Source organism: Pristiophorus japonicus, chromosome 10 (assembly GCF_044704955.1).
Source record: "Pristiophorus japonicus isolate sPriJap1 chromosome 10, sPriJap1.hap1, whole genome shotgun sequence".
Classification (NCBI taxonomy): domain Eukaryota; kingdom Metazoa; phylum Chordata; class Chondrichthyes; family Pristiophoridae; genus Pristiophorus; species Pristiophorus japonicus.
This window is the reverse complement of record NC_091986.1, coordinates 220,830,007-220,845,260: the sequence shown is the minus strand read 5'-3', so window position 1 is coordinate 220,845,260 and position 15,254 is coordinate 220,830,007. Positions and strand designations below refer to the sequence as shown.

Below are 15,254 nucleotides of genomic sequence, written 5' to 3'. Positions count from 1 at the left end.
TTATAGGCCTCGACCTCCTGTTCCCGCTCCTGGTCTTATACGATGAGGTGTGGCCTCACCAATACCCTGCATAACTGTAGCAAGACTTCTCTGCTTTTATGGGCAGATCAGACTCGGACATACGTTTTTCGGGCTCAACCATGTTGTGTTTAATAAGATTAACGCCACCACTCAAACAGTGCAAAACAGTACAACCCTGGCTTAGCCAATAAGCCCTGCCGTGCCAAGTTACCACAGCTTAATAAAAGAACCCTCCCGTGAAATAAACTCACGCAGGACACCTCCTTGGGTTAGGTTGGGACTTACAATCACCCCCTCACACAGCTAAGTGGTCTTGCGGATGTGTAGGCCCGGACAATATGCCCACCCTGATTGCCCGTTGTCTTGCTTGCAGCTTCTTCCTGTACGTCTCGCTCCTGGTTCCGTACTGCCGACGCAGCATCCAAGATCCAGTTTGAGTCGAGGTCCATTGGTGAGGGTTGGAAGAGCAACTCTCAGCTTCTGGCGGTGTTTCGTTGAAATGGAGAGAGCTTCGAACTTGAGCTTGAACTTCAGCTTGCCAGAGTTCCGCTTGAGCTTTTTCCTGAGCTTGTTACAAAAACAGCTCCTTCTATCCTCAAAACCCATCATCTTTCCTCCCTCCAATACTGGCCGATGGATTGACTCAGGTGATCGGTTTGGACTCTTCCCTCCCCCGTGGCCTGGAATGGCTCGTAGCTTTTGAAATCTTTGTGAAAAATTATATTTCATTTCCCTGCTCCCAGGCCTTGCAGCTGGAGAGACAATGGGTGCTGATTACTGGATGTCTGTCGTTTCCCGAGTTGATGGCTCCCTTTAGCAGGTAATGGACAACGTGGACCACTTTCCATAACTCGGGAGCCTATTATCAGCAAGATCGATGACGAGATTCAATACCGCCTCCAGTGGGCCAGTGCAGCCTTTGGCTGCCTGAGGAAAAGAGTGTTCGAAGATCAGGCCCTCAAATCTGCCACCAAGCTCATGGTCTACAGGAATGTAGTGATACCCGCCCTCCTGTATGGCTCAGAGACATGGACCATGTAGAGTAGACACCTCAAATCGCTGGAGAAATACCACCAACGATGTCTCCGCAAGATCTTGCAATTGCCCTGGGAGGACAGACGCACCAACATTAGCGTCCTTAATCAAGCCAACATCCCCAGCATCGAAGCACTGACCACACTCGACCAGCTTTGTTGGGTGGGCTACACTGTTCGCATACCGGACACAAGACTCCCAAAGCAAGCGCTCTACTCGGAACTCCTACACGGCAAGCGAGCCCCAGGTGGGCAGAGGAAACGTTTCAAGGACATCCTCAAAGCCTCCTTGATAAAATGTAACAGCTGGGAGTCCCTGGCCAAAGACCGCTCTAAGTGGAGGAAGTGCATCCGGGAGGGCGCTGAGCACCTCGAGTCTCGTCGCCGAGATCATGCAGAAATCAAGCGCGGGCAGCGGAAAGAGCGTGCGGCAAACCAGACTCCCCATCCACCCTTTCCCACCTGTGACAGAGACTGTAATTCCTGTATTGGACTGTTCAGTCACCAGAGAACTCACTTTTAGAATGGAAGCAAGTCTTCCTCGATTTCGAGGGACTGCCTATGATGATGAATGGGTTTCGATCTCAAACCGATCTTGCTTAACTTATCTCCTGGAAGACAATGGCCCAGCCATTTACTGCCTTGCACCAGTTTGGGTTGGGACTGAGTCGTGACTGTGCTTTAATAATGCGAAGGTATAGTGTCCGAGTTACCTCTCGGGATATTGTTCCCAGTAATCACGTTAGATGGTGATGACATCAATCGGCCTGGGTTCCCTTGCACCTAGCCTATCAGTGTGAAATGTCCGTTTGCATATGAATGCACCTTAGTGCCACCCCCCACATGCTTGCCAAACAGTACACTTCTTCCTTAGAGGTTTTGGATTTGAGAATTCAAAGTATTGTTCATAAAAATGGCCAGAAAGCTGGTGCAACATGGCCAACACAGATGTGGAGGAAGGAAGCCCTACCCTTAAAGAGTTTACAGACCTCAGTTCTCCTTCCTCCAGTTCAGTGATGAGCAATGCCTGCGAAGGCTATGATTTCGGAAAAGTACAGAGGGAGCTCTGCAGTGTCCTACGAGAGGATCTGCAGCCTCAAACATGCCTCAGGACCGCCCTCACTGTGGAGACCAAGGTCACCATCGCCGTGAATTTTTATGCCACGGGGTCTTTCCAGTCTGCCACTGCAGACACTTGCAATATCTCACGATTCTCGGCACATCGGTGCATCCGGCAGGTCACAGATACACTGTACAGGAGAAGGGTCCAGTACATCTCCTTCCCGATGATGAGGGACAAACAGGTGGAGTGGCAGGCCGGATTTGCCCGAATGGCAGGTTTCCCGAGGGTGCAGGGTGCCATAGACTGGGCTGAGAGCACCACATCATCACCCCGGGATCTGTGTCAACCGCAAAGATTTCCACTCTTTCAATGTCCAACTCATTTGTTACCACCAGCGTCGGATCTTGGCAGTTGATGTGAGGTACCCAGGCATCAGCCATGATTCGTTCATTCTGCGCCAGACCAGTGTGCCCGCCATCTTCACCTGCCCGAATCAGGATTGCGGTTGGCTGCTTGGGGAAAAGGGATATCCCATCCACTTGGCTGCTCACTCCACTGCGGAACCCCAGGACAGCGCCAGAGCAATAGAAACATAGAAAATAGGTGGAGGAGGTGGCCATTTGGCCCTTCGAGCCTGCACCACCATTCAATAGGATCATGGCTGATCATGCAACTTCAGGACTCCATTCCTGCTTTCTCTCCATACCCCTTGATCCCTTTAGCTGTAAGGGCCACATCTAACTCCCTTTTGAATATATCTAATGAACTGGCCTCAACAACTTTCTGCGGTAGGGAATTCCACAGGTTCACAATACTCTGGGTGAAGAAGTTTCTCCTCATCTCGGTCCTAAATGGCTTACCCCTTATCCTTAGACTGTGACCCCTGGTTCTGGACTTCCCCAACATCGGGAACATTCTTCCTGCATCTAACCTGTCCAATCCTGTCAGAAGTTTATATGTTTCTATGAGATCCCCTCTCATTCTTCTAAATTCCAATGAATATAAGCCTAGTTGATCCAATCTTTCTTCATATGTCAGTCCTGCCATCCCGGGAATCAGTCTGGTGAACCTTCGCTGCACTGCGTCAATATCAAGAATGTCCTTCCTCAGATTAGAAGACCAAAACTGTACACAATACTCAAGGTGTGGCCTCACCAAGGCCCTGTACAACTGCAGTAAGACCTCCCTGCTCCTATACTCAAATCCCCTCGCTATGAAGGCCAACATGCCATTTGCCTTCTTCACCGCCTGCTGTACCTGCATGCCAACTTTCAATGACTGATGTACCATGACACCCAGGTCTCGTTGCACCTCTCCTTTTCCTAATCTGTCACCATTCAGATAATATTCTGCCTTCATGTTTTTGCCACCAAAGTGGATAATCTCACATTTATCTACATTATACTGCATCTGCCATGCATTTGCCCACTCACCCAACCTGTCCAATTCACCCTGCAGCCTCTTAGCATCCTCCTCACAGCTCACACTGCCACCCAGCTTAGTGTCATCTGCAAACTTGGAGATATTACATTCAATTCCTTCATCTAAATCATTAATGTATATTGTAAAAAGCTGGGGTCCCAGCACTGAACCTTGCGGTACCCTATTAGTCACTGCCTGCCACTCTGAAAAGGACCCGTTTATTCCTACTCTTTGCTTCCTGTCTGCCAACCAGTTCTCTATCCACATCAATACATTATCCCCAATACCACATGCTTTAATTTTGCACACTAATCTCGTGAGGGACCTTGTCAAAAGCCTTTTGAAAGTCCAAATACACCACATCACTGATTCTCTCTTGTCCACTCTACTAGTTACATCCTCAAAACATTCTAGAAGATTTGTCAAGCAGGAATTCCCTTTCATAAATCCATGCTGACTTGGACCGATCCTGTCACTGCTTTCCAAATGCGCTGTTATTTCATCTTTAATAATGGATTCCAACATTTTCCCCACTACCGATGTTAGGCTAATCGGTCTATAATTCTGTGTTTTCTCTCTCCCTCCTTTTTTTAAAAAGTGGAGTTACATTAGCTCATCATCATAGACAGTCCCTGGGAATCAAGGAGGACTTGCTTCCACTCCCAAAGTGAGTTCTTTGGTGGCTAAACAGTCCAATACGAGAGCCACAGACCCTGTTACAGGTGGGACAGACATACGTCGAGGGAAGGGGTCGGTGGGGCTGGTCTGCCACACGCTCCTTCCATTGCCTGCGCTTGGCCTCTTCATGCTCTTTGCGTTGGGACTCGAAGAGCTCAACGCCCTCCCGGATGTACTTTCTCCACCTCAGGCGGTCTTCGGCCAGGGTCTCCCAGGGGTCAGTGGTGATGTCACACTTTACCAGGGAGGCTTTGAGGGTGTCCTTATAACGTTTCCGCTGTAGAGAAGGCACCTCAAGTCACTGGAGATATATTACCAACGGTGTCTCCGCAAGATCTTGCAAATCCCGCTGGAGATATATTACCAACGGTGTCTCCGCAAGATCTTGCAAATCCTGCTGGAGATATATTACCAACGGTGTCTCCGCAAGATCCTGCAAATCCCCTGGGAGGACAGGCGCACCAACATCAGTGTCCTCAACTAGGCTAACATCCCCAGCATTGAAGCACTGACCACACACGATCAGCTTCGCTGGGCAGGCCACATAAGTTCGCATGGCAGATACGAGACTCCCTAAGCAAATGCTTTATGCGGAGCTCCTTCATGGTAAACAAGCCAAAGGAGGACAGCGGAAACATTACATTAGCTACCCTCCAATCCATAGGAACTGATCCAGAGTCGATAGACTGTTGGAAAATGACCATCAATGCATCCACTATTTCTAGGGCCACTTCCTTAAGTACTCTGGGATGCAGACTATCAGACCCTGGGGATTTATTGGCCTTCAATCCCATCAATTTCCCTAACACAATTTCCTGACTAATAAGGATTTCCTTCAGTTCCTCCTTCTCGCTAGACCCTCGGTGCCCTAGTATTTCCGGAAGGTTATTTGTGTCTTCCTTAGTGAAGCCAGAACCAAAGTATTTGTTCAATTGGTCTGCCATTTCTTTGTTCACCATTATAAATTCACCTGATTCTCACATATCTATAGAAGCTTTTGCAGTCAGTTTTTAATGTTCCCTGCAAGCTTACTCTCATACTCTATTTTCCCCCTCCTAATTAAACTCTTTGTCCTCCTCTGCTGAATTCTAAATTTCTCCCAGTCCTCAGGTTTGCTGCTTTTTCTGGCCAACTTTTCTGCCTCTTCCTTGGATTTAACACTATCCCTAATTTCCCTCGTTAGCCACGGTTGAGCCGCCTTCCCCGTTTTATTTTTATGCCAGACAGGGATGTACAATTGTTGAAGTTCATCCAAGTGATCTTTAAATGTCTGCCATTGCCTATCCACCGTCAACCCTTTAAGTGTCATTCACCAGTCTATCCTAGCCAATTCACGCCTCATGACGTTCATCGTGCCACCAGGTGCATCATCGAGCAGTGCATAGGCATCCTCAAGCAGATTCCGGCGCTGCTCGGGTGGTATCTTGCAGTACTTTCAACTGGTCTCCATAATCATCGTGGTCTGCTGCATGCTGCACAACCTTGACATCATGAGGGGACAGCTGCTGGAGATCGAGCCAGTAGTACCACCTGACAACGAGGAGAAGGAAGTGCAGGAGGAGGAGGAGGATCCCCGTCGCCCCAGAGCTAGGAGGTGTTGTCCACATCGCAACTCTGGGTCTCATAGCTGCTCGCTTCAGATAATCCCATCCACACATGACCCTTCAGGTCCCACTTTCAATGGCCATCGCAATGTGCCTTAACGCAGACTTGCCCACCCCCAAATGAAACACTTGGCCAGATATATGTGCCAAAAATAAAGATTTATCAAATTATCCAAAACAGACCATAAAGAATATAATACTGTAATCATTTTTTATCTCTGCGCATCTCACTATAATATCTGTTACATGTGACTAGCCTAACACTATGCCTAACTGACATCCTTGTGGCTGCATCATGAGTCCAGGAAGGCTGCTGTGGTTGGGACCTACAGCTGTCCTTCTAGGACACCCATGGAACACCTCTGGGCCTGGAATGGCTGGGTGCAGACTGGTCAGCACCCTCCTGGGAGGGTGCGTCCTCACATATATGGAGGTGCCCGACACCTCCCCTGCAATCTCCCTCCATGCATTATGTACTGGCGGTCTGCCAGGTCTCCCCACGTCGGGAAACAGTATTCTTCTTCTGTCCTCCACACTGTCCATCAGTGTCTCCAGCTCCATGTCAGTGACCCTGTTGGCTCGCCTTGCATTTCTTACAGCAGCCATCCTTCCAAACTCCTTCCCCCCTCAGGGCCTTGCTGCAAACTCTGATCTTTAAAAAGGCCAGGGAGCAACTGGCTTGTTAGAAACCCTTACCTGCATGCTGAATTTCTCAGTGGTGATAATGCTCAAATTAAGACAACCGCAGCGCTGAAAAATACACTTTGGAAGGGTTCATTAGCGCTGGAGCACATTTGTTCATTTTTGGAGCTGAATATGGGGTGGCCCAGCCACAAATCTTTTTTAGTGCTAATGGCCGCAATAAGGTGGGGTGGGGGTTAGAGCACCAGCTTTCCAGCAGGTCTGAATTTCAGGCCCATGATGTCAATAGGTGTGTGACAGCATGGGTAGCAAGTTGGTGAAGGAAAAATAAGCAGTGAGTGGTAATATTTGGATGTTGTTCAGACTGCAGGGATGTAAATAGTTGTGTTCCCCGGGGATCGGCGTTGGGACTGTTGCTTTTCTCCATACGACTATATCTCTCACCTTGGCTGCAGGGAGCAGAGCATCGAGAATGGCAGCTTACACAAATAGGAAGCGTGAGGAGGATTGGACGTCACTTCAGGAGGACAGATGTGCCAGTAAATTGGGCAGACCGATGAAATATAATGCAGACAAAAAACAAGAGTCAGGCTAATTTTGTATCTTTATAGATTTGAATCCATAAATGACACCCATAAATAAATATACAACTATTGACAAAACACGAAGTGCAAGTTCTTATGAAACGACTGCTCCAGTCCATGGGGTTAGAATGACTATTTCAAAAGGTGCACATCTCTTAATCCATGGGGACTAGTCTGAACATTGACGTTCAAAGCTCCTTTACCAAACAGAAATCCAGGGGAAGGGGCAAAATAACCAGCGCAGGGCACTGCCAATGGTGAAGAAAATAGAAGACCCGGTAAATCAAAAAGGTTGGGGTTTTTAGAGACTGCAGAAGGAAGAGCAGACTGAGGGGTGGAGTTAGGGGAAGGAGTTGAGAGAGCCTGGGTAAGAATGGGTTAAGATCAAGAGCCTGTGCGATGAGTCAAGATTCAACACAAGCTGAGACACACGGAGGGCGAGTGTGTAGGAACATAAAAGGAAAAGTGCGGAGGAGTTAGGGCTGCAGCAGTATCATTAAGCACTTTTCGGCAGTACAAATTGTGACAATTACTGAAGAGCTAGGACCTTCATTCACCCCAGCCACATTGGGAGCATTTGCCTCATTTCAGGTTGTGCACATGTAGCCGCAAAGGTAAGTGTGGAAAGGAAAGGAGAAAGAGAAAGGAAAAGATCTTTTACGTCCATCTGAGAGAGCAGGTGGTACCTCAGTTTAACGTCTCATCCGAAAGACGGCCCCTCCGACAGTGCGGCGCTCCCTCAGTACTGCCCCTCCGACAGTGCGGTGCTCCCTCAGTACTGCCCCTCCGACAGTGCAGGGCTCCCTCAGTACTGCCCCTCCGACAGTGCGGCGCTCCCTCAGTACTGCCCCTCCGACAGTGCGGCGCTCCCTCAGTACTGCCCCTCCGACAGTGCGGCGCTCCCTCAGTACTGCCCCTCCGACAGTGCGGCGATCCCTCAGTACTGCCTCTCCGACAGTGCGGCGCTCCCTCAGTACTGCCCCTCCGATAGTGCGGCGATCCCTCAGTACTGCCCCTCCGACAGTGCAGGGCTCCCTCAGTACTGCCCCTCCGACAGTGCGGCGATCCCTCAGTACTGCCTCTCCGACAGTGCGGCGCTCCCTCAGTACTGCCCCTCCGACAGTGCGGCGATCCCTCAATACTGCCCCTCCGACAGTGCAGGGCTCCCTCAGTACTGCCCCTCCGACAGTGCAGGGCTCCCTCAGTACTGCCCCTCCGACAGTGCAGGGCTCCCCCAGTACTGCCCCTCCGACAGTGCAGGGCTCCCTCAGTACTGCCCCTCCGACAGTGCAGGGCTCCCCCAGTACTGCCCCTCCGACAGTGCAGGGCTCCCCCAGTACTGCCCCTCCGACAGCGCAGGGCTCCCTCAGTACTGCCCCTCCGACAGTGCAGGGCTCCCCCAGTACTGCCCCTCCGACAGTGCAGGGCTCCCTCAGTACTGCCCCTCCGACAGTGCGGCGCTCCCTCAGTACTGCCCCTCCGACAGTGCAGGGCTCCACAGGCAGTGTGGTAATATCACCATTTACAGTCAGTTGCAAACACAAAAAAACTTTTGCAAATGTAATTGTGCTCGTACAGTTCAAGCATTTTAAATTCCCATTGAGTTCACCCGCAGCAGCAAGACAGAACCTGTCGTACCCTCGGGCAGCTTCACACTTTCATTTAAACACAGCGAGAGGTTTTGGGTGAATTTTGTGCTCGTTATAGTCGTGAGCAAGGATGGTCCTGGGAAATGCAACCTCTAGGACTGCCTCGTTGGGTTCAGTGTGGGGCTTCCTCACACCTCTTCCAACTGCAGGTCTCGCCCTGCTGCTTTGAGGAGAGAGCGGCACAAAGCTGGGCCCCGCCTCCCTTTCTCCATCCGACAGAAGCATGTGTCAGCCGCAGCTCAGAAGGCCCACAAAATAACGGGCCTCTGGATCAAAGCTCTGCTGTTTAGATTTCGAACGCAGCGGAGAGAATGTGTTTGCAGATTCGAAAAGTAAAAGTGCCCCAGCATTTCCGTCCCCCTGGAGTCCTTAATACAAAATACTGCGGATGCTGGAATCTGAAATATAAACAGAAAATGCTGGAAATCTCAGCGGGTCAGGCAGCATCTACAGAGAGAGAAACAGAGTTAGCGTTTCGGGTTGTTAAGGAAGTGCAAGGGGCGGAGAAAGGGGGAGGGGAGGAAAGAGCAAAAGGGAAGGTCATCGATTGGGTGGAAGGCAGGAGAGATTAGAGGGACAAAAAGGAAGGTGGGCAATAATGAGATGGCAATGGCACAAGTTAGGAAACAAAAGATGAGTCTAGAGAGGGTGTGAATGGCAGAATTATCACCAGCTCTTCTAATCCTTGGTGTTCTGATGGAGACTTGCTAATTGAGACCACTTCCTACCATAGATCTGCATTCATTGGACAGGCATCGTGGAAGGGCGTTTGAAATCATTCACTTCAAACACTGGCACATTAAACAGTCTCAACCATCAGGGTTACAAGGTAAACAGCAACTGCACAATTCAGACCGACTGGAAGCATTTATCTCCTGTAATATTTGTACGTACAAGCCAATAACCGGCTGTTTCCCACACTCTCCCAGCTCCAGGAACGTGGAACACCCTTCACACTACAGAATGGAAGAGTTAACCAGCCGTTCACAAAGTTCCCGGTATTCTAATACTATTGCAACTCGGCTTCTCTTTCTCCCCCTTTAAAAATCCTGAAATAAAACACTTTTAAAGTATGCTCATTTAAAAACAAAAGTCATGTACTAACTACACAGTGGCAGCCTTTGTCCTTATGCACAACTTCACAGCAGCATCTGGGAAACAGCCACTTGCTCAGATCACCTCCGGGCAACAGTGTGCTGAAAGAGAGTGTCGGTTTAGCAAGGAGCCAAATCAAATTCCCCACATTTTTGTAGGGAATGAAGTATCTAGTTGGAATTAAAGAAAAACAAACATTTAAAGTACATAACTATTGACAGCTGATTGCAAGTGCACGCGTCCAGGCTGGGCACAGTGGGGGTCCAGGGTCCAGGGTCCGCTCACCCTCCTCTCCCATTTCATACAATCAGACAGCACAGGATGCAGCCATTCGGCACATCGTGCCTGTACCACTTCGATCCAAGGGCCATCCCATTAATTTCTCCCCGCCTGTAAGGTCCGGCTCTTGCGGAGGACAGTTCCTCTGGCACTGAGCTGGTGCCTCGCCCATGGGGCATTCTTCCCTGGCTGGGAAGTCTAGAACAAGGGGTCACAGTCTCAGGATACAGGGTAGGAAATTTAGGACCGAGATGAGGAGAAATATTTTCACTCAGAGGGTGGTGAACCTGTGGAATTCTCTACCACAGAAGGCTGTGGAGGCCAAGTCACTGAATATATTTAAGAGGGAGATAGATAGATTTCTAGACACAAGAGGCATCAAGGGGTGTGGGGAAAAAGCAGGAATATGGTGTGGAGATAGAGGATCAGCCATGATCATATTGAATGGTGGTGCAGGCTCGAAGGGCCGAATGGCCTACTCCTGCTCCTATTGTCTATGTTTCAAGCACAAGCCGAGGCAACCAAGGCCAGCCAGATCACCCTGGACTGCATCCCAGCGGAGCTCGATCCTGGCCTCGCCCCATGGCTGCTCTCACACCAACACGTTGTCAGGACTGGAGAATTTTAGCTATGAGGAAAGATTGGATAGGCTGCTGTTTTCTTTGGAACAGAGGCGGCTTAATCGAGGTGTATAAAATTATGAGGGGCCTGGATAGGGAGGACCTATTTCACTTAGCAGGGGGGTCAACAACCAGGAGAGTTTAACGTAATTGATACAAGGATTAGAAGGGAGTTGAGGAGAACTTTTTTTCACCCAGTGGTGGTGGGGGTCTGGAACTCACTGCCTGAAAGGGTGGTAGAGGCAGAAACCCTCACCACATTATAAAAAGTACTTGGATGTGCACCTGAAGTGCCGTAACCTACAGGGCTACGGACCGAGAGCTGGGAAGTGGGATTAGGCTGGGTAGCTCTTTGTCAGCCGGCACAGACACGATGGGCCGAAATGATCTCCTCCTGTGCTGTAAGTTTTGATGATTCCGTGACATTAGGAGTCGCTGGATAGCAGTTAGAAACAAGATAACCTTCCCCATCCTAGCTCAGGGAGGAAGATGGATCATAGCTAACTGCCTGGGAGCAGCTCACTCAGCACAGAGTAGGAACCTGCCCCGGACATTGAGCCGTGTGCCTCAGTTACACGCTGCCTCTGCCCAGTGGAGCTCTGCAATTAACTTTTTAAATAAAGGTGACTACAGTTTACAAAATTAACATGTGAAAGAATTAACTCTCAGCTCTGTAGATAGTAAAATAAACCCATTTAAATGAAAAATAAGACTTTTAATTCATCCAAATGCACACATCTGCAAAGAATTAAAATAAAATAAATATTCTAAATATGTTCTCTTAAGCCTTTGGTAAAGAACTTCTGCTTAACATGAGCAAGTGGACACAGGTATGAACACGACAGGGGACGAGAATCTCACCCTGCTCTCCACTTATACATCCTCAGCAGCAGTTACACATTTGCAAAATACTGCAGATGTGGAACACTCACATATGCACATAGACACACACAAACACAGGGACACACGCATACACCCACACATGCATGCACTCTCACACACATACACACACAAACATGGGCACACACACATGAAGGATACACACAATACATGCACTCACACACGCAGATACATGCACTCACATGCACACAAGGATACACGCACTCACATGCACACAAGGATACACGCACTCACATGCACGCAAGGACGGACACACACACATGGACACACATGCGCAGACATGCCACACAGCACAGCACCACACAAACCAGCTGCCCAGGAACAAGGGCTCACTCTCTCAATACTGCTGTCCTGGTGTGTCCATGCGTGTGCGTGAGTGCATGTATCCATGCATGTCCACGCGTGTGTCCATGTGTGTGTGTGTGTCTATAACCACATCCTTAGATAAGGCAACCATCCTTTAGGTATCAGTAACTGTAACATTTGAAGACGGGCTGGAAAAGAGTTTTCCCCAAAAGTGGATTGTACAAAAGGCCATGTCTACATGCGAGACAGTCAGTCGGACATGTGCCAGAGAGTCGACTGCACGCGTACAAAGGAAAGACAGGCCTTTTAAAATTGGCGTTCTCTATCTGATTCCGGACTGGGCGAAGAGCGGGCAACCCTACCAGCTCATCGACAGCAGTCGTCTCGCTGTGAAATGTGGTTTTAAAACAATGGAACTTATAGCAGCAGGCAAGATGAAGAGGCAGCAAAGCTCTGCGCCTGGGAAATAGCGGTGGGGAGCAACCAGGCAGAAGCCACCTTCCCACATAGAGAGAGCGTCACTGAGCCCTTTCACAGGGACGCTTGTGGCTATTCACTTTCGCCATCGGGAATCGTGTGTGGCATGGGATGATTCCACAAAAACAATTGGAACAGTCTTACTAAAAATGGCACACAGGACAGTAAATATTTCTAACACAAGTACACTCGTGGCTTCTAGTTCACGGGATAAAACATCGGTGCAAATTCACAAAAGGACCAAAGACATACGAGGCAGGAAGGGAGGGGATTAATGGAGGGTTCAGAGATCTAATTGTGTTTACCCCATGTAAATATACAACGTCACATCATGGGGTGACTTTCAGTACTGGTAATGGCACCCCGCGAGTCTGCGCATTCGGAGCCCTCTCGAACAATGCTGCAATGCTGGGGCTGTGGTAGGGCCTTGGCTCACAGAATCTGCACAGTGCAGGACACCGCGTGCATGAACCTGCTCTCGGGCCATTTCGTGGGACTAGATTCACTTTGTGATGGAAGTTTCGATTCAACAAACGACAGCTGCACCCAGCGAACAGACACACAACACCAAGCATCGGAAACCAGAGATGGCGAGCTATGGAATAGCTTTTCCATCAAAGTAGGCTGCTTTCCAGGAACATCACAGGGCTTGCAAGTGGCTGAAGTGCAGTGTCATCGCCCATGCAGCGTGTCAGCAGTGTATCGCCCTCAACATCTTCCCTTCCAGCTCTTTAGTGCAAACAGGTCGAGTGGTGTTTCCTGCCCTCTCTCTCGCTCTCCTCCTGCTCCAACACCAGACACAAGCACAAACTCGCGACTGCGGAGTCCTTTTAAATGCGAGTAATCAGACCATTCTTGTCCGGTTGGAGAAAGTTCTTGACCATTGCATCAATCAGTTTGTTGAGCTCTTCTGCCAGGCAGGCAGTGTTACTGGAAATTAAAAAAAAACTTTTAAAGCAGAGTACACAAGTCAGGCCTTGGCCAAGCACCTAGAATTGTGAAGCAATACATTCCAAGGGGGGGAAAAAAAACAAGGAATCGGGAGAATACACTCAACGGAAGTGTGGAGTTGTGGAGAAAGCATCCTGCAGCGGTTCAAACACAGCGAGCGAGAGAGCGGGTAGATAAAACCAGAGAAAAGCCATCAGCATTTTGGGTTTTTAGAAACAGGAGACGGGGTACAAGAGTAAATGATAAATGTGTTCAAGGCAATAGTTGGCCATAATTACATAAGCAGTTTTGAGCACTATATTATCCCCTGGGAGGACAGACACACCAATGTTAGCGTCCTCGACCAGGCCAACATCCCCAGCATTAAACCACACTCGACCCGCTCCGCTGGGCAGGCCACATTGTTTGCATGCCTGACACAAGACTCCCAAAGCAAACGATCTACTCGGAACTCTTACATGGCAAGCAAGTCCCAGATGAGCAGAGAAAATGTTTCAAGGACACCTTCAAAGCCTCCTTGATAAAGTGCAACATGCCCACCGACATCTGGAGTCCCTGGCCAAAGACCGCCCTAAGTGGAGGAAGTGCATTCGGGAGGGCACTGAGCACCTCGAGTCCCGTCGCCGAGAGCATGCAGAAACCAAGCGCAGGCAGCGGAAGGAGCGTGCGGCAAACCAGTCCCACCCACCCTTTCCTTCAACCACTCTCTGTCCCACCTGTGACAGAGACTGTAATTCCTGTATTGGACTGTTCAGTCACCTGAGAACTCACTTTTAGAGTGGAAGCAAGTCTTCCTCAATTCCGAGGGCCTGCCAATGACGATGATGATATAGAAAGGACAATAAAGTCACCACAATTATATTAAGGATAGAAAATTCTAGTTAGGAGAGACACGAGTTACTGGGATAATTTCCATTGGAGGAGTAAAGAGTAAGAGCAGACTTCAAAAAAAATTAAATGTTTTGTTCCAGTGAATAGAGAAAAACCATTTCCTCTAGTAGGGGTGCCATCAATATAAAATGCTCACTGAAGGAGTGCGGAGAGGGTTCAGGAGAAATCTCCAATCCCCGAGCCAGAGGGGAGGGTCTGGGGGATGGGAGGAACCACTCACGCCCCTCCTGGTCTGCAAGTAGTGATCCCCGAGCCTCGCTGCCACTGCCGGGTTTTAGCTATGAGCAAAGATTGGATATGCTGGGATTGTTTACTTTGGAACAGAGGAAGCTGAGGGGAGACTATATTAAAGGTGTATAAAATTATGAGGGGTCGAGATACAGTGGATAGGAAGGACCTATTTCCCTTAGCAGAGGGGTCAACAACCAGGGGGCATAGATTTAAAGTAATCGGTAGGAGGTTTAGAGTAGATTGGAGGGGAAATGCCCTCACCCAGAGGGTGGTGGGGGTCGGAACTCACTGCCTGAAAGGGTGGTAGAGGCAGAAACCCTCAACACATTTAAAAAGTACTTGGATGTGCACCTGAAGTTGCGTAACCCTACAGGGCTACGGAGCGAGAGCTGGAAGTGGGATTAGGCTGGATAGCCCTTTGTCGGCTGGTGCGGACACGATGGGCCGAATGGCCTCCTTCTGTGCTGTAAATTTCTGTGAAAACCTTCCAGCCTCATTAACAGATTTAAAATTTCAACCCCTCCCCTAGGACTGCCCGTCCTTGTTCTGTCTCGGGTAAAACCTCGACTTTTTGGACATTTAACCCCTGCACCCGCTCACCCATGTTAAAACTCCCCCTCGTGTCACTAACCTCTGTCCCGGGGGTGCACAGAACTCAGCGTAGTATTTGATCTTTGGCTCTGTGCCACTGACGCGGAGAGTGGCGACACACCCGTTGAGGAAGGTAAAGGTCAGCATCTGGCTGCTTCTGCTCATCGGCAGTACCTGTCCCGGGGAAAAGATCACCCTTTGGTTTAGCTCATCAGA

The 15,254-nt window shown here is 49.4% G+C and overlaps 1 protein-coding gene across 1 annotated transcript in view; it reads right to left on the bottom strand.

Moving 5' to 3' along the window:
- Positions 1 to 8,414: 8,414 nt before the first annotated feature.
- The window catches only part of pgm2l1 (phosphoglucomutase 2-like 1), a 105,207-nt gene continuing 98,367 nt past the window's right edge, over positions 8,415 to 15,254 (bottom strand). Inside the window, exons 10-11 of the mRNA XM_070891354.1 lie at positions 15,079 to 15,212; positions 8,415 to 13,304 (exon numbers count right to left, since the gene is read on the bottom strand). Of these exons, the coding sequence (XP_070747455.1) occupies positions 13,205 to 13,304; positions 15,079 to 15,212 (234 nt within the window). The 3' untranslated portion in view covers positions 8,415 to 13,204. The remainder of the gene's footprint in view (positions 13,305 to 15,078; positions 15,213 to 15,254) is intronic.